The sequence below is a fragment of the Acipenser ruthenus genome, chromosome 4 (assembly GCF_902713425.1).
Source record: "Acipenser ruthenus chromosome 4, fAciRut3.2 maternal haplotype, whole genome shotgun sequence".
In the NCBI taxonomy this organism is placed as follows: Eukaryota; Metazoa; Chordata; class Actinopteri; order Acipenseriformes; family Acipenseridae; genus Acipenser; species Acipenser ruthenus.
In genome coordinates, this window is record NC_081192.1 from 14,079,748 (window position 1) to 14,104,820 (window position 25,073).

Sequence of the window (25,073 nt, forward strand, 5' to 3'; positions counted from 1 at the left end):
TTATCAATTATGCAGAAACCACTTACAAGTTCTGTCTTATTATCCAGGCCTTACCCAAGTGCCTATTTCATGTTGCAAAGGAAGGTGTTTTAGGTTTTAATGTGGCATATGATATTATGACAGTTCACAAATAATGGGCATCATTTTTATTCCATAAGCTCTCTCTAGTTCAAAAACTGTTCTGACGATGGATCAGTTTGCTGCAAAGCAAAATATGTAACAATGAGCTCACCAGGTGTCTAACTCAAAATATTCCTAAGGTTTTATTAAAATGTGAAGTAATTTTAATTTTTATGTTACTGTCACTAATTATGTGTTCACATCTTTGGGCGTTTCACTATGGGGTGTTTTGTAGTTTTTAAATCTAAAAGAAACCTTGATGAGTCATACCTTAAAATAATTAAAAAAAAAAAAAAACAACTTTTTCTATAATCTATATTGTGGGTAGAAAAATGTCCTTTACAGGACAAAGTTGGCTCCTTCTATACCATCTATTTGTTCCAGTGTTCAACCACATTCTAATGTGTTAAATTGAATGAATTAAATATATTTAAATTGCAACAAATATACATACTAAATAAATCTGGAATGGCACCCTATCTTTAGAATGTAGGACAAAAGCGCTGTGGCTCATGTTAACAGATAGACATTCATGTTGTAACATACAACGCATTTCCATGCCAAATCACTTCACTTTACATTGCTCATACATGTTGACCTCCTATACGATTCACCTCATTGCGATGTGTGATCTGCAAAAAAAAAAAAAACACTCCTCTTGCAGGCAACCAGCAAAAGTTTATTCAAGATGCTCATCTTAACCCCATTCTTCAGTGACACAAATTATTATCCTGCTTGCCTGTTTAAAATGTGTAACGAGTCAAGAAAGTTCCAAAGTTAAAATAGAAAAAAATAACCCGCTTCGGAATGTTTTTATTGAAAGACACACCACAGCCTTGAGGGTTTTCATCATTAAGAGACTCATTATTTTAGAGGATGTAACAGTTTACAGAAATTGGACCAATTATTTTAGTAGTACTGCCCAAGATGTGTTTAAAATAAATATATCAGTTTTGCTCGGAAATAGCTCCAACTGCTACAGGACAAATAGCATGTATAGCTAACACTATAATTGGCTATTGTAAACCAACCAGACTGCCAGTATCTGCATTGGTCAGAAGTACAAGCCCGTGAAAAACACAGTAGACACACCAAGGAAACATGATATTTTAGGAGTAAAATTGAAATGATTGTGGGCCATTATGTATTTATATACTGGGCCCACCATCACGCAAACAGAACGTTGTATTTCAGAAATATTAAGAGAAAAAATATGTAGTTCAATGTCAAGTGGAAGGATAAATCACTTCAAAAAACCTTTAGCAGTATTACATCTCCTGTACCTATTAAGTACATCAACAGCAACAGTCAATGTCCTGCTCAAAAATGTAAAGTGAAAACAGCCTTACATAACTAATGCATTAAACTAGTTGACAGGGATGCTATATAGTGAAGTTGGTTAGATCTGATTCATATCAAGAAATTTGTATTATTGCTGGCAGTTGTGCTGTTTACAAGGACTGGTTGGTTCAACAGCAATGTAGTGAACTTTAAAGCCAACAGCACTGTCTGCATTTATTTTATTTGGACAGGTAGAGAACAAACTTGTATCACAATAAAAAACATGGCCAAAGACTATCGTAATGATGGCCCGTAGATATGTACAGAACATGAAGATAATCGAAAGGAAAAGCAAAATAGAAGGTGCAGTATTTCATGATCAAGTTCAAATACCTGACTTCAAGTATATGTGCTTACCCTTTTATTTATTTTTATTTACTCAACGTGGCAGCTTTAAAAAAAAAAACAAAAAAAAAACAGTTTTATCAATAATACACAACCAACTCCTCATTGGTTCTGCACATGGGTACAGCAATGTGCTGCATTAGAGTTTAAAAACATAACATTGCAGCGCTAAGCCCTTAAGAACTGTGCTACATTTCCAAACAATTCTTGAGTTCACAGAAGGCGAGGACTGTACACTCTATGCAGCTTGTGATGAAGTCATTTACACAGATAAGACAAAAACTACACTGTAAATTAGACTATTTTTAAAGCTCTGTTTTACTGGCCTTTGCTGCTAAGAATAACTGTTAAAAAAATCCCCCCCCCCCAAAAAAAACAACACATTTTTACACCGAGGAATGATATGAGAAGTGAAATCTTCTTTCTTTAACCAAACCCGCTCTAAGCATTCAAGTATATATTTTTTAATTTTAGGAAGACTCTCTTAAGGCTTCTGTGGCAAGAAAATAAAATTGGGAAAGCAATATCAAGTAAAAAGAGAGGGAAAGAGAGACAGATTCAGGTAGATGTCTGTGACACATGCCCTCTCTAAGCATTCTTAGTCATTCCAAAGTGGCTGTGCTACTGTAGTGCCAGTATTCACTGTGTGGCTAAACTGCCACCCTTTCTCAGGTAGTTTAGAGAGAAATTCTCTCCTTGTAGACCTGTGGGTAGGTGGGGTGGGGTGGGGTGAAGTCTCTCCATCATCTCTATCCTGCTGCCCTCTGGAGCTCTTCCTAGGGACAGCAGCGTATAGGCAATGCTGCTGGGAATTGGCTGGGGGTGCTCAGTATGTGGAAGAGGTTGTGCTCATGGCATCGTCAGCTAAACGGGTGCTGGCAGGGTGCACGCTGGCAAAGTACTGGACGTCCTTGTCCAGATCCATCTGGAGTGCCATCAAGGTCTGCTCCAAGGCTTCCTGGTGTGAGCTGGCAGAGTGTATGAAATAGTCTGAAAGAGACAAAATGGTTTTATTACATTTAAAGTTGTTTTCTCTTAAGGTAAAAAAACAAAACAAAAACACATTGACAAAAATAAATCAATACAGAACTGTACAGTAAAAATTGTATGTAGTTCAGGTGAAAATTCTAACAGGAATAAATCGATCTACATTTTCTCTCCAGATGAATAGAAAACCCACTAAATCAGTATAGACCAGGGGTGGCCAAACTTCCTGATCTTACGAGCCGCATACCAAAACGTTCATATGGCCAACATTAAAACTAAATCCTGCACTTACTCTGTGCAGTAGTTATTTCTTGATGGCAGCAAAATACATTAAATTGGGATACAGTATTTTCAAATGATGAACAGAGATCGCTTTTCAGAGCAAGGCAGGTTCGCGTAGCACAGTGCAGTGAATATGTGATTACGCTGTGACTTGCTTAAATTGCATCAACCACATTGAACTCTTAAGCCGGATCCACACCTGAGCGATCAGTTGCACAACTTGGTTGAGTGCAACTGAATCGCTTATATGTGGACGTTTCTGCAACCAGTTGCGCAACTGGTTGCTTACAGTAGAAACAAGCGATCTGATGAGCGATTTGTAGTGACGTTTTTTTATCACGTGCATGGTTGCGAAATGTGATTGGCCGTTACAATCTCCGGACTGTTGTTTACAGAGAACAAAAATAATGAACTTTTATTTTTTAGTTTCTCTCTTATTTTCGCTTTTGTTTATTATTCTTTCTTCAGTTAATTAGAGCTGCAAAGTGTGCGTCACCCAGCATTTTACCAGGAGCCGTGGTTTGGCCACCTCTGGTATAGACGAATTACTGCCAAAAAAAAAAAAAAAAGATTCTCGTCTGGCAATTTCCGAAATAACCGGCTTCCTGGGGCTTACCTTTTTCTAGAAGGCTATGCCGGAGGATTTTGGCGAGGAGGACTCGGACGTTGGGAACAGGGTCACACGCCAGCTGTAGGAGTGGAGGCAGCATGTGCTCAGCGAACAGGTCCATGGAGACGCAGTCATCTTCAATCACAGACTGACCAAAAACAACACAAGGGTACAGCATCATCAGCAGTGCCAACACACTACAGGTTATTATTAACAACAACAACAACAACAACAACAACAACAACAACAACAACGTCTTGATGAACAAACTGAATGTGTGCCCATCTGGCCATAACTAATTGTAAACCTTGAAACTGAACTAAAACATCATAAGGTTTTGTTTTCCTATGGTGCACACTACATGAAATCACCATGTACGGTAAAATGATCACAAGGCTTTTTATTATTGTTTATGAATATTGACCAATTTTACTTCCGATCATATTTTTCTTTTATATATTTTCTTACCTGGCAGACAAAGGCAAAAGCCTGGCGACCCGACCATTTAGGGCAGTGGCAGAAATTAGCGACAAGCTCAGCCATGAAATCTGCAACCAATGCTGAATCTGAAGAAAGCTTTCTTATGATCTCACGAATCTGCATGAGAAACAAAAGTTTGCTTTCAAACACAAGAGGAATTCTAGAAACAGGTTATGTATTGTATTAGTTGTTTGAGTCTCTTTTTTTAATACACATGAACCACTAGAGCCCATTGAGGCAGTTCATCTTACCAGCTTATAAGAGGTCCAGCGGACCGAAGAAACTTTGTCCGTACAAAGGCTGAATGCTAAAGGCCTCAAATAATCATATACATCTTTGCTGCAGTAGAGATCCAGCAGCAGAACCAACTGCCTGGAATTAAACATAGAGTATACTGTTAGACAAATAAACCAAATAACTACATAATCCACTCTGATAAGTCCTCTGTGTCAGTATAATTACTCCCAGTAATATGCTAGCTGGTCATTTTTGCTCACTTTCTACGTGTAGCAGCGTACCAATAAGTACTGTAAGAGGTATGATCCAGTGTCACATCAGTAAAAAGAAAGATGTGAAAGATATGTAAAGCACTAAAGTGTGACACATCAGCTCTCACAGCCACCCTCGCTGTATCCCGATCGCCTTTTATATATAGTTACACACCACTCGAGATCATTTAAGCCAAACTGAGCATAGATAGCCACTCACTTGTGGCAACAGCGCAAATCCATCCCAAACCATGTAAATATATTCTCAACCTTACAGTTATACAGCCAAATGTGGAATCTTAGCCATGTCGTTACACAACAGCCCCAGATGAAACACAGCACATCTCTGTTTTGTTACTAAAAGTCCATACTCGCTGTCTTTGACTGCATTGGACCAGCTGATGCTGCACACAGGGAATCGTAAACTTTAATAACTTAATATCTTGTTTAATGCCTTGTTATGTGGGCTTCGGCTTGTGTTTACTAATGCTGACCGTGTGTAAATATTTACTCGGTAACAAGAGACTGCTGTTTGACTATTCAATATATCCAGCAAGGGATACAGAACATTCTATAGCTGGCTTTTGAAAGACTTACTCAGCCAGCTCTGCTCTGAAGCGCCAGTTTCTGCTGTTGTCCGTGACCAGGAACTCCTGCAACTGGTAAAGATATTCCCTCCTCATCTCCTTGTGCAGCAGCTGGAGGGGCACAAAGCAATCCTGTCTCCGTTTACACATAGACAACCATGACACTGCAGGGTTATCAACACAAACACTTGAGCCCACTACAGCAACAGTGTTAATCACAAGAGCATCACAGCAGTACAATTTTGCCATTGTATATCCTTAACTTTTTACCATACATGGGCTTAGTCCAAACTGGGCCATGTTACATAAACTGCTGTGAGCAAGTTGGTTTAAATGTAATAAAACTAATGGATCTCTACAGAGGCAGTATAGTCAATTAAGATTAGGGCAGTACTATGGCTACTGCATATCTACTGGTTATTATTATTATTATTATACTTTTTTTTTTTTTTTTACATTTGATTAGTGAATACCTTTAGGAAGTCATACAAGTGCCTGAGGACTCCTATCCTAACTTCATCCAGATCTTTGAGAAAGCCATTGAAGATGGGGACGAGGTCTGCTGCAGTTAGCTGGTCTCCCAGGATGATGGCCAGCTCGTGGATAGAGAAGGCTAGTGTTCTTCGCACCTTCCACTACAGAGGGGGTAGGGATGACAGTCAACACACGAACAGTAACAGCAACAGCAACCAAGTATCATTGAAATGACCAGGACCTTCCCTATTCCACTGGGTTTAGGAATTCCTGCTTAACCTCATAAAATTGAAACACCATAGCAGGTTAGCGCTTTGAGAGTATTTCAGAGGCACCAATAGTCATATTGCAGTTACTGCAATATCACCGAATGCAACCAGACCTGTTTGGTTTCTTGTGTGTTCTGGTTTGGGGGATTGTCTCGAAGTCAACCTCAAGGGAGTGAAACAGAAATGTGTGCTTTCCAGCCCGTTCCTCTTGCTGAGCCAGCTGCATGCTGTGACAGGCAGGAAGTTAGTCATTACAGTACCTTGGTGTGCTCAGATTAGGAAAGTTTAAAAAAACAAAAAAAAAAAACAAAAAAAAAACACACAACACACACGCTCCCATATCTGCTGTTTAGAGGATTTTGGGCCACAGTGAGTTTCCCTGGCACACTTCACAAGTACTCAAGGGGCATTGGGTGATAATTTCTTTGAATTCTAACACAGTAAAAATCCTTCTAGGCTAGCAATGCTCCATTAGAGAAAATGAAACAGTAGACAAGGTAAAATCAGATGCCTTGGATGACACAAAAGAGAGATTGGTCAACATAGCTGGAAGGCTGGGCAAAGGATGAATACAAAAGATTAACAAAAATAAAAGAGGCAAATCACACCAAAAGATGTCACAGAAGATCAAATTTTTTTTTTTAAATCAACAATACAATATCTTTTACATTTCCAGAAGTTAAAAACATTGTGTGTTCACTGGCCACCACCTGTGATGCAACTTTATTGAGAGAACCATAGAAAACAACCGAGTATCGACTATAAAAGAGCCGATGCCAAAGCATGCGGTCTGTATCACTGATAGGGTCCGAGGTTAAAGTTATGCACCATTGAAAGGGTTTATTTTTACCAGATAACACTGGTAACAGAACTTAAGCAAGAAAATCAACATTACCACAATATCTCCATGTATACAGTCTCAATGCTGCTGTAACTGCAAGGGTACCAGGACCTTAACATGGAAGCCACATCAGGTCAATTTCATGGTCATAACACATTCAACATGAAGGGATACGATAACCGTGAAAATATAGAGTCACTACATCCAATGGTACAAGGAGATACAAGGCTTTGCCACTGTGGCTGCAGCAGCTTTACAAAAACAACTAGCATGAAAAGGTCAATTCTTTACACGAGTGTACCCAGTACAACGACAATCTCTCGAAGCCTTGGGTCTTTCTCACCCGGAAACCAAAACGCCACATTACCCTATAGGCGACCATTTTAGGTCACAGTGAAAGCTGCTGTTAAGATTTTGCCCTCAGTTTTCACAACACTGAAATCTGAAGTTGCTGGCTTAAATGGGTAGAGATAGCAGTAGACGATTCAGGGACAGAATATTGAGAAACATACAAACTTGTCTACAGGGATGCTTAATTAACATCATATAAACCAAGAAAAAACACATTGATGCTTGTACTCTTAGTATCACACGCTTATAAACTCAATTAAACTTCCTTTATTTACCCAATAGTAGTAGTATTCAATATTTCAATCTGAAATAGAATCTTCATAAAGATCATAATGTTAATCATGGAAAGAAATTACTATAGATAGAAATTTTAAAGAAGCATGCAAGTAAATGTGCGAAAACTATGAATACAAGGATTAACATGCCTCAGGTTTGCGTTGTTCAAATCATGGGATTCATTCGCAATGGTTTGCTTGAACAGAATACTGTATTACTTAAAAAAAAAAAAAAAAAATGAACATACAGAGGAAAACTGAACTGAACCAAATGCATCGCATGGTTTAAAAAAACCAAAGACAGAACACTGCATCAAGTTAATACTAACTTCAAAAAAGGTAATTTTTTGTTTGCAATACTTGTCATGCCAGTGGCACCACAGGGCTTTTTTGCAAACTGCTTTTCTTGTAGTTTTCTGTCTCAAGCCCACCCTGCTTATCAGCACTGCTCTTAAATGTCCTGTGAATCCCATCACCAGGGAGAGTTATGAATATTATATTATGCCTTAGACTTCGAACCTGTTGGGTCTAATTATAACATGCTGTGCCCCATTCACTAATATAGGAATCCAAACTGTAGTTAAATGCATTTTCTTTTAATGTTAGGTAATACTACACACTTGAAAGGGTTTTTCAAATCCAAACCTCCTCTTTCAAGTTGGATAAAAAAAAAAAGGTATGACGAATGAATTTGTTTCACAGCCTCTGGGGATTTCAAATGCATGGCAATAGCAAATATAATGTTTGATTGCGCCTGTACATAAACAGCCATATAGCTGTGCTTTTGGTACATGTTTATGAACGGTTAAATGCTGTGCATGTATCAGTGTTTAAACGTTTAAACCATATCTATATACACGCTTTACATTACATTATGATGTATACTGACTGCCCTGGTTAGTATCTTTTAAGCAAAGAGACCCTAAATAAGCAAATAAACACAATAACTTAACTACAAAGTAAAAAAATAACAAAAAACACCAAAGTATATATTGGAATTAGGGTTGTCACTTGATTAACATTTTAAAATCAGTTAATTTATGGACATTAGCTGATTAAACAGTAAATTAATCCGTGCACATTTTTAATACAGGTAACAATCTTATAGCGGCTGTCCTCATGTAATACTAAAAAATTAATACAATCAAATAAATAATAAGCCCAATAGGAATGTGGTCTTTTTAAAAGCATTTGTATTATTATTTTTATCTTAGTAAATGTCTCTCTTTGTATTTGTACAATGCTATTGAGATGTACCTATGCTGGCCCTGTGGGCACAAAGTGAATAAAATAAACATTTCACATTATATTATATTCAAAGAACAAAAAAACACAATAATAATAATAATAATAATAACAATAATAATAAACACAGCTTACATATGTTACAGAACCTATTAAATGCACAGATTCCAGTACATTGTTATATTAATGCTACTGTTCAGGGATCGGTGCCACAAACAGGAAATCTATATCTATATATATATATATATATATATATATATATATATTTTTTTTTTTAAATCTCCCCTTCTGTTGACAAATTAAAGGACTTTTTTTTTTTTTTTTTTACAAACAAATGATTTGTGTAAAAGTGTACTGGTAAATTAAAGCCTATACATAATTTATTTACACATATGCGTTCTCTGAATTAATATTGAAAAAAAATATATATTTTAAAATCGTGTCATACATATTCACATGGATGTAAGGGCTAAATGTCAATCGCCATCTGGAGCGTTCTGTTTATTAACATTATGGATGTTTGCTTTTTTACTGCCATCAGTAACTCCAATTTCTGAATGTTGACATTTCAAATGGTGAAGCATTTAACGTGTTTTAGAGATACCATTTTATTAAAAACATGTAATAAAGTTCAGAAAAAAACGCTCGTCATTAACTTTATTACACCGTGGAGTTGATACCATACCACGCCTACTACAGCATGAAAAACAGAGTGCACCAATGAAGCGCCAGATCGACCGAGAATAAAACCCGCCCCAGTGTCTTGCACTAAAATTAATACATTAAAAAAATGCATTTGGTGAAATCTGTCACGTGACCGATTATACACCTAGCATATTATTCAACGTTAAACCACTTCTTTAGAGTGTATGTTTAAAATTCCCATCGCCAATAGCTATGGCTACATTTAGATATACATGCGGTTTCTTTAAATCACAGGTAGGCTACATACAATGTTTCAATATCATAAACTATGTAAGACATGTTTTTTTTTAAATTAACAGTTGTTAATTTAACGTTAACTTCTGTTAACATTAAAAAATTTATATTTCAGATGATAACCTTTTTCTTGAATAGGCATAACTATTTAAACACAATAAAAATGTTTTATTTTGTGTTATTTATATTTTCAAATTCTACCGTGAACAACTTTAATAACTAAAGTAATGTATTTTTAAATACAATGTATCACGAGCAGGAACATGAAGACATTTTCTAACCATTTTAAAAAATACAGCATATCCTATGCAATACTGGCCACGTTTTCAATCAAAATATAATTTAAAATGTAGTACATTTGTTAATACATTCTTAAAGACAGCGGGGGGCGGGTATTAAACAAATCTTAATCATCTTGTTAATTAACAACGGTATACAGCCAAGTCAATTAGTAAAAACTCTCTGCCGCACTCTGCTGGGAAAAGAAAGTATTGAGTTTACACTTCAAGCTGCAATGCCGGATAGCGGGATAGACTGACTTGCCATGGTACCAGGGAGCTTTTCAATGAGACCCAATGTACCTCTCACACAGCCTGAAGCCAGAGAGGTATGCCAGTTAAAAGCGATCATAAAAAAAGATAATAATAATTCAAAAAGGCCATATGTCCCATTCATTTCTATTGGGAACTCACCTGCATGTCAGAGGCCAGGGTTTCATAGGTGTCCTTCAGACAGTGCCAGTTCTGCCTGCCCAGGGTAAGTGCCACTCCGGGGAGGCTGTGAGCACAATGTTTGGCAATCTCAGTATCTACAGTCTGAGCTCGAGAGGGATCTGTCATGGACAGGTACTGGTCTAGCAGGGCCTGAGGTACAACATCCTATAGGACAAAAAAAAAAAGTAAATGCATTTCGCATTATTTATTGAACGCGGTTTAAATTACATTAAAACACTGAATACCTACAGATTGATATCAAACATTTATGGATTTATCAAAGAATGTGTTCAATAATATGCCAGCAAGCCAGCACAACCAAATGAAACAGAAAGCAATGCCTGTCTAATGACTATCATATTTTTTATAAAATAACAAGTATAAAGGGCCGCCTTATAAAGGGGGAGCATTTATTATTATTATTATTATTATTATTATTATTATTATTATTATTATTATTATTAATAATTAATATTAATAATTAATATTAAGGTCTTCATAAGAACTTACATGGTCTTGGACCATCTTATCTTCAAGATCTGCTGACCCCATGTGTCCCGGGTCGTTCCCCGAGAATGGAAAATGCTAATCTTCTGACAGTCCCTAAAATTCGTTTGAACTCTGTCAGAGCCAAGGCATTTAGTTATAATGCCCCTCGTCTTTGGAACTTGCTTCCGATTCATATCAGGAATGCTAGCACAATGGAATCTTTTAAGTCCTGTAAAATGTATTTGTTTGGGTCTGTTTATTTGTAGCTGGATTATATATGAACATAGGCTTTTTATATTTATTTTGTAAAGCACCCTGGAATGCTTGCAGGAAGAGCGCTGTATAAGTAAAATTTGTATTGTTCTAGTATTATTATTATTATTATTTATTATTATTATTATTATTATTATTATTATTATTATTATTATTATTATTATTATTATTATTATTATTATTATTATTATTAGCATCAGTAATAAAACAAACAAATGAGATGGATGCAGTAATTGTATCAATTAAATAAGCGATTAAAACCAAGATTAACCAGTATAAAAAAAATGATAGCGAGATTAAAATCGAGATTCTTTTTTTTTTTTTTTTTTTTTTTTTTTTAATCGCTTGACGACAACCCTGATAATAATAATAGATAAGAGAAGCCCATCAAGACAAAAATGAACTGATGACCCCACAGCAATATGCATGCACCTTGGGAGCGAGGATAGAAATGTTTGTTGAACTGTCTTGCCTTTCATAGGGACATTGGGGAAAGTTATAAACAGTCTCACATCATTTGCATTTCCCAGCAGAACTTACTAATTTTGTGCAGAGCTAAGAGAGACATATTTTAACATGAGGTTGCAGTAAATTGCATAAGAACGTTGCTTAAGAAACCACTAACCGTCTTGCTGACGTCCCCCCTTTTTTCAGAATTGAACAATTCTCCTGTATGAACACAAGGACTGCTCAAGCGCCACTGCAACTAACTTTACTACAGCAGTTGTGCCTCATTACAGCAATCTTGCCTTTCAAGCCCAGAATAGTTACCTGCTGTTTGCATTTCCTCTCTTCCTCTGGGCTGAGGCTGCAGTCGCTCATCTCTGATTGGTCCCGGTGGATGAACCCCAGGGTGGATCCAAGGCTCTGCTTAGGAATACAATTGAATAGAACTGGTAGAACAAGTTAACCCTTTGCGGTCCATTTATTCAGCGCGTCAGGCGAGTCAGGTCCAATTTATTTTCACACGCACAGTTTATTTTAGACGCGCTGTTTAAAAGTATTTTTTTCACAGTAAAACAGGTTTATAAGGCACTGCATATCAACAGGACACTCAATACTGCATCTCCAGCCCCGCCCCACCCCTTGTTCGCTACATTTTTCACGTCTTAATAATAGTACATAGGGATAAATCATCTCCTGATCACTCGTTTTATCGCCAAACTCCTCAATAATGCAATCCAAGTCATTATTTTATTACTATAACATCTAAAGAAAGCTCTGCAACTGTGATATTCTTTGAGCGTTGGATGCAGAAGCAGCTATCTTGTTTGTTTATGTCCGTGTTATCTATGTGGTGTCGGGGTTATCTGTATTCATGAGATACGCCCCTTTTTTTCCGGCTTCTCTCGGCTCCTAATCGGTCTCACTCGGCCATTGAATGGTGTTCTCTGCTTTTTCTGGAGAAAAAACGACTAGAGGCCTGTTTTTTATGTCTTTTTGATGATGTCCGACATTGGACCGGAAAGGGAAAATTGCAATGTCGGACCAGGTCCGACACAGGACCTCAAAGGAGTTCAAAGGAACGAGAAGGGTGCTGCTGTGTACCTCAAAAAAACCATACAACAGCAAATGTTTAAAAAGAAATTGCTGGTTTTCTTTGTAACCTGGATAGACGCTAGAGTTTCCATTTAAACTCACTGAAAAGGTAATAACATTAGGGTAACCCATTGTCATGCATATGCATGTAGGCTCCTTTCCCACTGGGTGAGGGGAATTGCTTTGAGGGAATCCTGTCCAGGACAAATGGAGATCCAATGAAGCGTTGTTGGGTAATCTCAGTTGTCTTGTGTTTCAGACAACTGAGTGCACCTCTGCCAGTGTAGCACTCCACAGATGCCATATGCTGGAGTGTTGCAGTAAAAAAAAAAAAAAAAAAAAAAAATGTATACCACCTTTTGGCCAAACCGGTTTGTGTGTGTGTGTGTGTGTGTGTGTGTGTGTGTTGATACATAGTCTTGCAGGGACCATACCTTTATTATATAAAATCCACTGTTTAGTAAAAGACTTCTACCTCTTTATCTGCTGTGTCGGTGATTAAAGGCACTGCATCTGTACTGAAGTGGTCTGGGGTGGCTGCTTCCCTCTGGGTCTCAATCCTGTTATCAAAAGGCTCGTGGGTAGAGTTTTCCAGCTGGGATTCCAGCGTTGAGGCTCTCAGGGCGGCAGTCAACACATCAACTTGTGCTACCAGGCAGAAAAACAAGAGCACCATCACAACAAACGCTGCAGTGCAGAAGATGATGTCTACCTGACATGCACTCAGACAGACTACTGCAATAAAAAGGATTTCAGGAAACTGCTCACCTAAATATCAGAATAAATATCAGCCAATGTGTACAGCAACCATAATAAAGAACAATGGAACAAATCATCAACCTCTACTGACTTCAGTGTGTTTAACAACAAATCTAGCTCTGAACCTTAACTGAACTATCGTTAAATACAAAATAACCCAGTTGGAGTTCTCATTCTAACGTGTTTTTCAAAAAAAAAAAAAAAAAAAAAAAAAATCAAAAAAATCAAAGTAGTAACATTCTAAAAATAATATATTTGTGTACATATATTTAGGTTTATCTACATTTCGTTAAATTAAATAACAGCAGCAGGATATTCACCCTGTTTGACAAACCAGGTGAAAAAAATAAAAGGGAAGTTTGACTTCTGGTGTACCGTGCTGCTACCTGAACGGAAAGTCAATAATTATGGGACTGCAGACAAAAATGTAAACATCCAGTACCACCAAGCTTCAGGATAGATCGCAGTTGCCTGAAGCAGTACAATGCCAAAAAAAAGACTGAAAGTTATTTAAAGTGTTCCAGGAAGATAGGAAACAGCACAACAAGGTCCAATACATCTCAAAGGTATTGTTATAACTTATGTGCACGTGATGCTGGCTCTAAATGTCTCAAATGTGCTTCAAAGAAGCAATAATAGACATGTGTTTGCATTTTAAAATGAGATCTGGCGCTACACGGGGTTAAGGACAGTTTTCAGTTTGCTTGCCTTACTTTCAGGAAGTCTGTAACTGTTTCACTTCTTAGGTCATTGCTCCTCAGGAGAGTCATTGAGGTCAAAGCAAGTTACTGGCTGCATGGCACCTGTACATGTGGTCAACTGGAAGTGCGCAACAATTAAAAATGTCAAACCCCTTTAACAGACCTTGTATTTTTCTCCCCACCTGCTATTATCAAAAGATTGTGTACCTTTAACATCAGGGTCATCGACGTGCGGCTCAAGATTCTCTATCATTTCTTCCAGCTCCTTCCTCCGGGCTGGGCTGATGGAAGACAATGGGCTCCGTGGCGAAAGGGGCTTTGGGAATCCCTTCTGTGTCTCTTGGGCTTCCTGCGCCTGCTGCAGCTCCAGCTCCAGGTCGATGAGGGGGAGGGGATTCCTCCAGTAATGGAATGAGTTGTACAGTTCATGCTCAGGGATGGGTTTATCCTTAGAGATGGTCCCTGACAGTGTATTGGAGGAGGAGGAGGAGGAGGTGGTGCTGATGTCTGCTGGTTTTGAATGACTGGAAGTATAGAATAAAGGCTGGCTCTCACAAGTGGTTCCCCCACAGTTCTGTGCAGCAGAGTCCTGTAGAGACGGAAACACTTGGCTGTCCTCCTCCTCCTCTCCTTGTTGGTTGCTAGATGATGTTGAGTCACAGAACTGCTGGTCCTCTTCTATTCGGCAACACCAATGGTTTTTGATGTCACAGCATGGCTCGCTCTCCCTTGTCTCACAGCACTGGGGTTTCTCCTCCGTCGCCCGAGACTGGGTGTTCTGCAATAGCTCAGAAGACTGTGAGTTCTCTCCCGTCTTGCAACAGCGTTGGCCATTCACCTCAGTCTCAGTGGCTGCATCTTCCCCACAAATGCTGACCCCACAATTAGAAGAAGGCACTTTGGGCTCTGAATCTGCTGCTGGTGTCTCTGTTTCAGAACTGAAAAAATGATACATTATTTAATAATTTTTATTTATAAAGGACTAAAGGGTTACACTGCAAGTTAAATCTGAAACAAAAACACATTGGAAATGTGAAAAAAAACACCAAGTTATCAAAAGTGCCCAGCCATTTAAAGTGCAGATTTCAAAAACACAAGCCAGGTTTCAAGAAACCATTGGGGCAACCTTGCCCAGCACCAAGCAAATAGGCACAACTGTAAAAGCGGTGGGGGTCAAGGTTGCCCCAATTGTATCTACTAACTTGGCTTGTGTTTTTTGATGCAAGTTCGATCCGCTTTTATTGTGCCTGATTTTGTAAATAATTATTATGTATTATCCCGATTGTATTGAAAGCTTTCATCTAATTTTGCAAACTATCATAATAAGCTTGATCTGTTCATTTAGTATATTGTAATGTTTTCATGTTTAGGAAGTATTACTCAGGGTGACGGTGTTGAATTTTCAAAATGTTTGTTTTATTTGAAACTACAGATAATTCCTGTCAGGGGGCAGACTGTCTCCAGTCCCCAGGCTCATGCACCCACTTATATAACCTCCCGTTGTTTCCCACCGCTGTCCGGCTCATCAACCAGTCACATCCATGCTCTGAAACCCCTGAAAACAGCAACACACATTCTCCCCACTCATTCACTCACCCCCCCTTCCCATGCTAAGTAACTGCGTGACCTGTTCCCCTTACAATACATGTAACATAAAAGACAGACAAGATAAACTGAACAGACAACAAGTCCTGCAACAAAACAATTGTCCGGTCGTTACAATATACTTTTAAATTTGAAATAAAAAAATATATGAAAGCATGACAACCTTTATGTACAAAAATCTTCACTAATATACAATTGAACAAGAACTGTTGTATTTATTTTCGTTTCATACAGTATTAAATGGCAGTGTTTATATCTGATAGTAAAAACGAAATAAACAAATCTCAAGATAAAGAAAGAAAGAAAAAGAAATGTCTATGTATTGATTTATGTATTCATTTATTTCAATATTTATTAATGTATATATTTATTTATGGTTTTACTTTTACAAAATATATAGGCTATCCTTCAGCATAGCTCAGAATTCTCAGAAATTAACGTTCCTTTTTGTCCAGTGGGGATCACAAATAGTGTTACTCTCATCAACCAGTATCGAGAGGAACCATACTTCCTTGCACCAACAGGGACCACAATGAGTGTTACACTGACAGGAAACTAACATTTTTCAGAGATCAAGATCAGAACCTCAGAATGATGATGATGACGACTTGAAAAATCTCCAAAATGTAAAAAATACAAAGTCCTGAGAATTCTCAGCTGGCTGACTTCATCTTTCAAAATAATGCTTGTTTTCTCCCTAATCGTGTAGCACTGACAGTATAACACAACACGCTTACAAACTGAAGGTTATTATAGTTTCAAATCCCACGCATGCTAGAAACAGAAATAAATCATTTAATATAAATGATATTGACATCACAATAAATGCATTCCCTAGTATATTCCCATGTTGACAAAACAAGTTAATTGTCATTAAACTCGGATGTCCTATAATATACATATTTGTGGATTAAAAAGTGCCTGGAGTCTGCAAAAAACCGGGAGAAAAAGAAGGACACTTTTACCTTACTTTGGCGACTTATTTCTCTTACCTGTATTACAGGTATTGACTTTTTTTTCTACATTTCACCTAAGAGTGTTGGGAACTATAAATTAAAAGTGAAATGGTGCTTTTGGCCAATTTAATTTTGCTGCGCCAATACCCTGAAAACATGTAAACTATCCTTGCTGTATAGAGTTCTCGCTGATAACTTAGTGTGAGAACTACTGTTCCTCTCAATCTCCAAGTCCGCAATTGATGGTCAAATAATGTGTTATGTGATCCTGTAGACCTATATAAGGTTTATGAGAGGCCTGTGAAACTGTTCAGTAACAGTTATGGGGAAGCAGAAAGATAGTGGGTGCCTGGGCAACTTGCTCGTCCCTCAACAAGCTTACCCAAATCAGAAAAACTTTACTGGATAAAAACTACTTAATTTCAAACAATGTTTGGGGAGCGAAACATTGTGGGTTTCAGTAGCCAGTCAGTGCTAATTTTAAATTCATAGATCTTTTTCAAATGCACAATATTCAGAGCAAAGGACAATAGAATTGCATTACAAAACAAGACCACTATGTCTGGTGAAAGAAACTCAAGATAGGTGTAATCTTCGAGGTTATTCTTAGCATCATGTTCTATGTTACTGAAGTTGAAAGCAGAGATGTTTCCAAAAACTTTGTATATGGATTTCGGCTCACTAGAACCTTTTAAAAGGAGTTACAAGGGTGGCCTTCAGAATATTCAGGGACCATTCTAAGAATGTACAAAATTCCCCTTTTAAGTCAGTGCTTGCAGTTAAACAAGTTCTGTCTCTAAGGCAGGTATTGCTATTGACAAGCTTAAAAAAAAACAAAATAAGAACAGATAACCAAGAATAATCACTATGTCACAAATGGCTGAAAGAGTAAAAGGTTCTCATTTAAAATAAAGTTTACAAGACTATATATTATTATTATCATACAAAAGTCACCAACTTACACAAACCGGAATTGCTCAATTGAAATGAAGGAAGTGATTACAAATACACATTTACAGCTTAAGAAAGCAGCAGGTTTGTGACCTACAGAGTTCCCCATCAAGAGACCCACCTGCTATGGAGCTGTGTGCTGGTAGTGGCTTCTGGCTCCTCTTCCTCTTTGAAATACTGACCAGAGCTTGCAGGGTTCGCAAACGTAGAGATAAACTGGCCAAGAGACTGAAAGGCAGCTTGTCGAACCTAGAAAAGTGTGGTTCAGATTGTCATTACTATTTTATTTTTCATTATCTCCACTATTCATGTTATAATATATACCCATACACACACACAATAATAAGCTGTATAATGTATCAACCTATAAAGTTTGTGACATTTAGACTGTACTAGCCTTTACAGCGGTCAGAACACTTCAGAAGATTAGTAAACTAAATGTACAAGAGGGGAAAAAAATACAATGCTGCCAATCTTCTCACCCATCTGGAGGGGTCGCTGATGAGGTTGATAAAGAGGCAGGAGAGCTTTGTCCTTCGGACTCCCTGAGACGTTGCAGAGGAAACAGTCATGAAGCACTCTGCACAGGCTTTCCGTACCCCCCACACGTTATCAGAGCAGAGCTGGAAGAACCGGGGCAGCTGCACAGGAAAAGCACACAAGAAACAGCGTTGGGAGTCAACTGCTTTCCTTTTTGTACAACAGCCAAGCACACTTTAACAGACTGGTCGTCACTGAGGCAAAAGTTAGGTTTTATTTATTGAAAATTACTACGCTTTTGCTGGGTTTCTATCTTAGATAAAACACACCATACATACACCAAAAACAAACAAAAAAACTAAAAAATATTTTGTGTGCCAATTATTATGATTTTTTTTTTTATATACCTACCAGCAACTCCTCTGTAGCCTCTCGGCCCACCACAGTACAGATGTCTCCGAAATTGGCTGCACATACCTGCCAACACAAAATCAAAGAACACTCAGGACCATTCATGTAGGCATCAAACCTGACATGCAGCAAACATGCTGTCACAACAGCAAAATGATGGTATGCAACTGAAGAAGTTTCTAACTAAAACGTACTGTATACCAGCGAGGCTTGTGGTGGCCCAGTAACTCACAACTTTCACACGAGGATCAAAGGATGACATTTTAACAGCATGCAAACAAGTGCCAAACTGCCCATCTCCCTTGCCCTCCAAAAAGTATACCCTTGATCCTAAAACTTTAATTTGTTAATATTAAACACCCTGTGACACTTGTCTATAAACAACTTGACTTTCGTAAAAATAATTTAAAAAATAATTGGTAACAATGACCCATATTGAGGCAAACCTTGCGAACATGAAACATCCTGCAGTCACAGCACATCTCACAAAACCTGGGGAGGAAGAGTCGTTCTGTGATATCTTTCCCCACCATAGGTGCCATTTTACAGATTATCTAAAAAGAAAAAAAAAATTATAAGAAAAGCCAGCAAGTTTAAAATGAACCTTCCCTTCCTGGCTTTGTTTAGCATATTTCCACATTAGACCATAAGGCAGCACAGGGATTAAGAGACAGGATGGGTTACTTACGGCCATGGCTTCTGTTTTCACATCATCGTTGCTGTCGGGGGCTATCAGGTCCACGAGGACCGGACACACTTTGGTCTCAATGTCGTATCTCTCAAGGAGTTCCTGCTCTAGCAGCACCAGTAGTGCTGCCTGACTTGTCTTTCGAACCTGTAGCAAAAGGGAACAGCCCACAGGCTCAAGGCTCAGATCTAATTTTGGTCACTTTAAAGAATACTGGCTGCCTCCGCAGATCTTGCTATAGAACAAATGATTTAAGTTCTTGCAGACATTGGTCCAAATGGCGTAAGTCACCGTGACACAGTCACTGAAAGAACGAAGCGGTTGACTTCATCAAACTGTACCCCACCAGAATAAACCACTGTTTTTTTTTGTTTTTTTTTCTTTTTTAAACATTTTGACCCCTAAGCATATTTCTAAGTTTTTTTCTCTAGGCTTTGATTAACCAGTCCTTCCAGGATTATGCAATCACATGATCTCTGCCAAGAATCTGTTTTTCTTTGATTCTGTACGAATACTTATAATTTGCATAACTTGTTGTCAGAGGCGCTGAAAAAATAATGCAGAATTTGACTTTTGCATAATACTGGAGGGTTAGAAGGGTCAAGGGCTCCATTTTAGGAAGCCTTTTATGCAGACAGCTACAAATTGGCTTAAAATATGTACAGCAGAATAATATTGAGAGATACAGAATTGTGTATTTTGCACCTTTCAATGGCATTATTTTAGAAACATTGACTAAAAGGGGTGTGGGGTAAGAAAACTCTCCCATCATTCACCGGCAAGTTCCTACACAAGAATCATCTGATACAGATATGCAATTGATTCAAGATTCCTAAGAAAACAAACCGACAAAAGCACACAACTCCTGTATCCAGTATTCTTACCTGATTATTTTGGTCTGCAAGGTATGCAACCACAATCGGTAATAAATATTTGGAGAAAGCATAAGGAATGGAAGGCCTGTTTTCTTGGCAGAAAATAGCTATATGAGGGACCTGCTCCATTAATTCAGCTCGCACTGTCGGCTCTGAAACAGAAAAAAAATCAGATCTCGTTGGGGTCGCTGGTGCGCGGTGAGTCGAGGACACCCCCACTCCCCCTGGGCGGTGCTCAGCCAATTCTTTGCCGCCCCCTAGGAACCCCTGTCCACGGTCGGCAGTGGAATAGCCTAGACTCGAACCGGCGACCTCCAGGCTAGGGGTGCATCCTGCACTCCACTAGGAGAGGAGATGCCTGATATACAAATGCATGTTGCCCATATTGGATCTCAATTTAAGAATTTTAAAAGTAGGCACATCATTTGATCTCAGTGCATAGGTAGAGTTACATGTCTCTAACAGTGTACATTTTCCTTACACCGCAGTCAACTGACTTATTTTGCATACAATTTGACTACTGAAAGACTGCTGTGGGTAGTTTGCCGACATTCGGATGGAAGGCTGGGGAAGAGTGCAAACACACTGTGAGCCAGCAGATAGTACTGCCAAAGTGCTAAACGTTTACAGGATTACTATACTGGTACAGTATTCACAGTTTAAACAGCCACCATTTGCTTTGCAGCTAGAATTCTACAAAAGTTTTTAAATCCATCACCACCATCACACTTTCCTTGTGTTTTTGGATATGTAGGCATTTTAAGTTACTGTTGCTTAGCTATGTATATAGTTTTAATAGTGTGCTGTTGTTTTCAGATTGCCAACTATAACACAAACACACTAAAAGGGTTTCAGCACATTAAATAGGTTAATAGTACTTATTTTGTCTCTATTGAAGATAACATTCAGGACTTCAGTAACAACATACTGGAACTCACTACTAGATCATGTCAGAATACTAGAAGTTCCCCAGCAATGCTCTAGATCTTACCCGAATCATCTGCCAGTCTGCTAACCCGCTCCAGCACAGCGATGCAGTCCCTCTCATCCTCACTTACTGCCTTTAAAGTATCCAGTAAAGTCCGAGCCACCATTTGTCTAGTTTGATAAAGAATTTAAATAAATAAAAGACCACACAGTGCTATAGACATTCAATCTGGTCATGCATTTTTTTCTCTCTGTATTTATGTATACTAAAACTTGTATTATTCAATTATCCAGATTGAGCTCTCCACAGAAATCAGGTGCTCACAATCAGATGAGGGCCATTGCTATTAATTGGGCTAATTTAATTTACAAGTGAAGAAATAGCTGCTTTGATTTGAAATGACTGCTCTGTGGAGAACCGCGATCCACAACAATTCAAGCAGCTGTTTCTTCAGTTGTTTTCCTTGGAAAATTGGTAAATTAGCCCAATCAACACTAGTGACCCTCACCTGTGGAGAGCTCAATCTGAATAATTAAATAAATCGGTGTGTGCAGCTCTACTGGACACCTAAGTAATTTGAATAAACAAAGCAGTCATTTGAATAAATGAACGTTTACTGCCCAGCCTCTCCTTTATGACCACTGGACCGCTGATTTTCACACACAGCCCAGAACAATGTTGCTACACGTCCAAAACTGTCGCCAGCAAACGCTTTTTAGACAGAGCACAGTCAATTACTCATGCATTTAATTGAATACAGCCCCCACAGCAGTTACTAAGCCTTTCTTGTTATCTTAGTAATTACTACATATAGCAGGTTGCATTCTTACTCTTAGAATAAGCATACCTGTGTGGAGTATGTTTGTAACAATGTAAAGTAGTGAGTTTACCGAATAAATGGGCAGTGCATAAAACTGCAATATATTAATTTAGATTGCAAACCACCAAAAGATTAGGTTAGAATCTGAACTACTGCAAAAATAACTAAATGTCTGGACTTATAATTTAACCACATACAAATCATTTTATATCATGGACTTCCCATTTGTGCATTCAGGACATTACTGCACTAGGTTCTGTTTTGCTGATCACCCACCATATTTCTTCTTTACATACAGTACCTGTTAAAGATGTTTTCACTTGCAGCGTATTTATCCAGTCTTCCCAGAGGCGTCAACATCTCATCTTGTGAAACAAAGTCCAGGGCTGAAGGTACAATAATGACATCAGTCTCTGAGCTGTAGTCATCCACACCAACTATCAGAAACACCAGAAACACCACTTATAATCGTAACAATTCACCCCACACAGATCTGATACGTGACATGCAGGTTTATTTCTTACACCATGGCGAGAGAGAGAGAGAGAGAGAGATCCCAGAATCTCATCAAGCAGCTTCTTGAAGGGCCCCAGGGTGTCAGCTTCAACAACATTACTGGGGAGTTGGTTCCAGACCCTCAATTCTGTGTGTAAAAAAGTGCCTCCTATTTTCTGTTCTGAATGCCCCTTTATCTAATCTCCATTTGTGACCCCTGGTCTTTGTTTCTTTTTCAGGTCGAAAAAGTTCCCTGGGTCGACATTGTCAATAACTTTTAGAATTCTGAATGCTTGAATCAGATCACCACGTAGTCCTTGTTCAAGACTGAATAGATTAAATTCTTTTAGCATGTCTGCATACGACATGCCTTTTAAACCTGGGATAATCCTGGTCGCTCTTCTTTGCACTCTTTCTAGAGCAGAAATATCCTTCTTATAACAAGGTGACCAGAACTGAACACAATATTCTAGTGGTTTTACAGCTTTTAAAATCATCTCATCTCACAGACAGGGGACACAATCTGTAACAGCAGTCTATCACACAACACTGCCCATTACAGGAGCATACTGGAAGCTGGGCACAACCCTTGTCACTATTTGTGTCAGGCTAGTCAGTAGAAACTAAATAAATGCTGTAGCATGCATGGGCATGCATTGCAGAAGGTTTACAGTGCGGATACTCTCCCACTGGGGGTAGATGTATTACTCTAATAATGTGCTATGACAGCTCCCAACCTCAATTTCAAAGTACAATTCTGGCTATTTACCGACTAAAGAATGCATCCTTTCACTTTAATAACGTGCCATTCTGTATTGTAATCTGCAACAAGCAACCAAAGTAATTAAATACTGCCACCATATAAGGTCACATCTTTCAAATTGTTAATTTAATAATTCGGCGTGGCAACATTCCCAACTTTGGTCATTTAAATACAGTGTGAATCTTGTGAAAGTCTGACACAAACTGTGTAGTGTGGTATCTTGACTATCGCTAGCTCATCTTTGCTCGAGGTTTTTTAAGCGGGTTCAGCACACGAACAATCTTGTTATTACTTAGGTTAATTGGAATGTATTACGTCAATAACACAAAAAAAAACTACAACATACCTGTAGCTCGTGATATTTTTTCACAAGGCACTGAAAATAGAACTTCCTACCCACTTTGTTACATGTGTTTGTTATTAGATTGTACATCCAGGGTTAAACGCGCTCTCTATGCTAACTGTTCAGTGCAAGATATATATATATATATATATATATATATATATATATATATATATATATATATATAAATATAATCAAGGTAACAAAATACAACAAGAACCGATACAGCTTTGTTTGAATTTTGCTGAATATTCAATAAATAATAAAAAATAAATAAATAAACAAACACAATGCCTTGGAAAATGAAGAAAATAAATGATCCTCGCTGTTTTCAACTAACTACAACAAAACTTCCAGCTGTAGCGCTAGACTACAAGTACGTAGATAATACAGCTACAGTTTTCTATTATTGAAGAATCGTAATCGGGTCTCTCCGTCGAAAAGGGAAACAAAATATCCGTTTATTACCTTGACCAAAATTAACCAGCTCCGAAACTTACAAAAGGGTTTATTTCCGGATGCTGCTCCCAAGGCCTGCAGACCATCCGGGAGATCCTTATCAAGTATGTATCATCATCATCATCATCATCATCATCATCATCATCATCATCACCACAGTGTGAAAGTTGCATGCCAAAAAAAAAACACACCGAGGCAAACTTACATCCGTCAATCTCCTCCTGCAAATCTTCCTGAAGCAGGGATAAATCTGCAAATAGAACAGAGATGTCAATTGCAGACTCGGCGGCACACAAGCTGTGTTATCGTGGGGGGTGGGGTAAAAAAAAAGGCGTCGGAAAAGCTGTGAAGAAAGGTTAGGTTTAACAGCGGGCTGTTGAAGCCGGAGTAAGCGGTACGTACCCGCCATCTTGTCCTGGTGCTACATTTAAAGTGGCCTTTGTGACTCAGGAAACAACTGGAGGGACTGAGAAAAGAAAAACAGCAAGCCTGCAGGCGAAGGGTGGAAAGAAACGTCGCGTTTCAACTCCGCTGCATAAACCATTACACCATCTAGCGGACTGTAACAGGAAAAACACAGCACAAACAAAATCACATTCAACACTATGAGCACGCTTACGTTAGTTATTCAACCATTATATTTGTTAAGGTTTACGTTTGTTATTTACAGAAGACACATATAACCACAGGTTATGTTGTGCAGTAACAAAATAACTAGAGACAGGTATGTTTACCTTCAGTTCAGAAACATTTAAATAATGCAATATACTGTATATATAATTACAAATATCATAATATTTTATTTGTGGGTAGTTTCTATTGTATAATACAATGTGTTATCGTGTTATGAAAATATTTAAAAATGAACACTTTAAAATGTAGTTTAACAATAGCTGAAAAATACCCAAATCAGGAGTTTTGTTTTGTTTTTTTAAATAATTAAGTAATGTAGTGAGTGATGTTTTTGTGGTTGAATTTGTACTTATTGCACATCACCTATTGTAACTTGCTACAGTATTTTTCCAGGTGTAGCATATTTTCCAAAAGGTCTTTGTTTTTCCATACTTTCACTATACTTTTTATATGTTATGTGCGGTACATTTGGTGAGAACAGACATAAAAATGACATGTACTTCACACCATCTCGTTTCTCCATTTGAAGCTTTCCTTCCAATTGTGAACTGGAAGACA

The 25,073-nt window shown here is 38.1% G+C and overlaps 1 protein-coding gene across 7 annotated transcripts; it reads right to left on the minus strand.

Moving 5' to 3' along the window:
- Positions 1-897: 897 nt before the first annotated feature.
- LOC117399831 (serine/threonine-protein phosphatase 4 regulatory subunit 1-like) lies at positions 898-24,457 on the minus strand. Of its 7 annotated transcripts, none has more exons than XM_033999233.3 (20): positions 24,285-24,457; positions 24,088-24,132; positions 22,124-22,208; positions 21,066-21,172; positions 20,084-20,226; positions 19,200-19,346; positions 18,958-19,065; positions 18,512-18,577; positions 18,103-18,261; positions 17,742-17,869; positions 14,316-15,046; positions 13,124-13,296; positions 11,881-11,979; positions 10,327-10,512; positions 5,714-5,875; positions 5,251-5,351; positions 4,417-4,537; positions 4,154-4,282; positions 3,692-3,833; positions 898-2,796 (listed from the first exon to the last, which is right to left on the minus strand). In XM_033999233.3, the coding sequence occupies exons 1-20, from the start codon at positions 24,289-24,291 to the stop codon at positions 2,633-2,635; spliced, it is 3,003 nt and encodes a 1,000-aa protein (XP_033855124.3). In that variant the 5' UTR covers positions 24,292-24,457; the 3' UTR covers positions 898-2,632. The 7 variants fall into 7 exon arrangements, with proteins under 7 accessions (XP_033855124.3, XP_033855123.3, XP_033855122.3 ...); XM_033999232.3 differs by having other exon boundaries at positions 11,881-11,976; positions 22,124-22,259; XM_033999231.3 differs by having other exon boundaries at positions 22,124-22,259.
- Positions 24,458-25,073: the final 616 nt, after the last annotated feature.

What these genes read in the sequence shown, in the direction of transcription:
- LOC117399831 (XM_033999231.3), bottom strand. An exon ending in AGGCTACAGAGGAGTTGCTG is followed by an intron (nt 18,262 to 18,511) that starts GTAGGTATATAA and finishes TTTCCTGTGCAG; the next exon opens with CTGCCCCGGTTCTTCCAGCT. An exon ending in CTTTTGCCTTTGTCTGCCAG is followed by an intron (nt 3,834 to 4,153) that starts GTAAGAAAATAT and finishes GTTTTTGGTCAG; the next exon opens with TCTGTGATTGAAGATGACTG.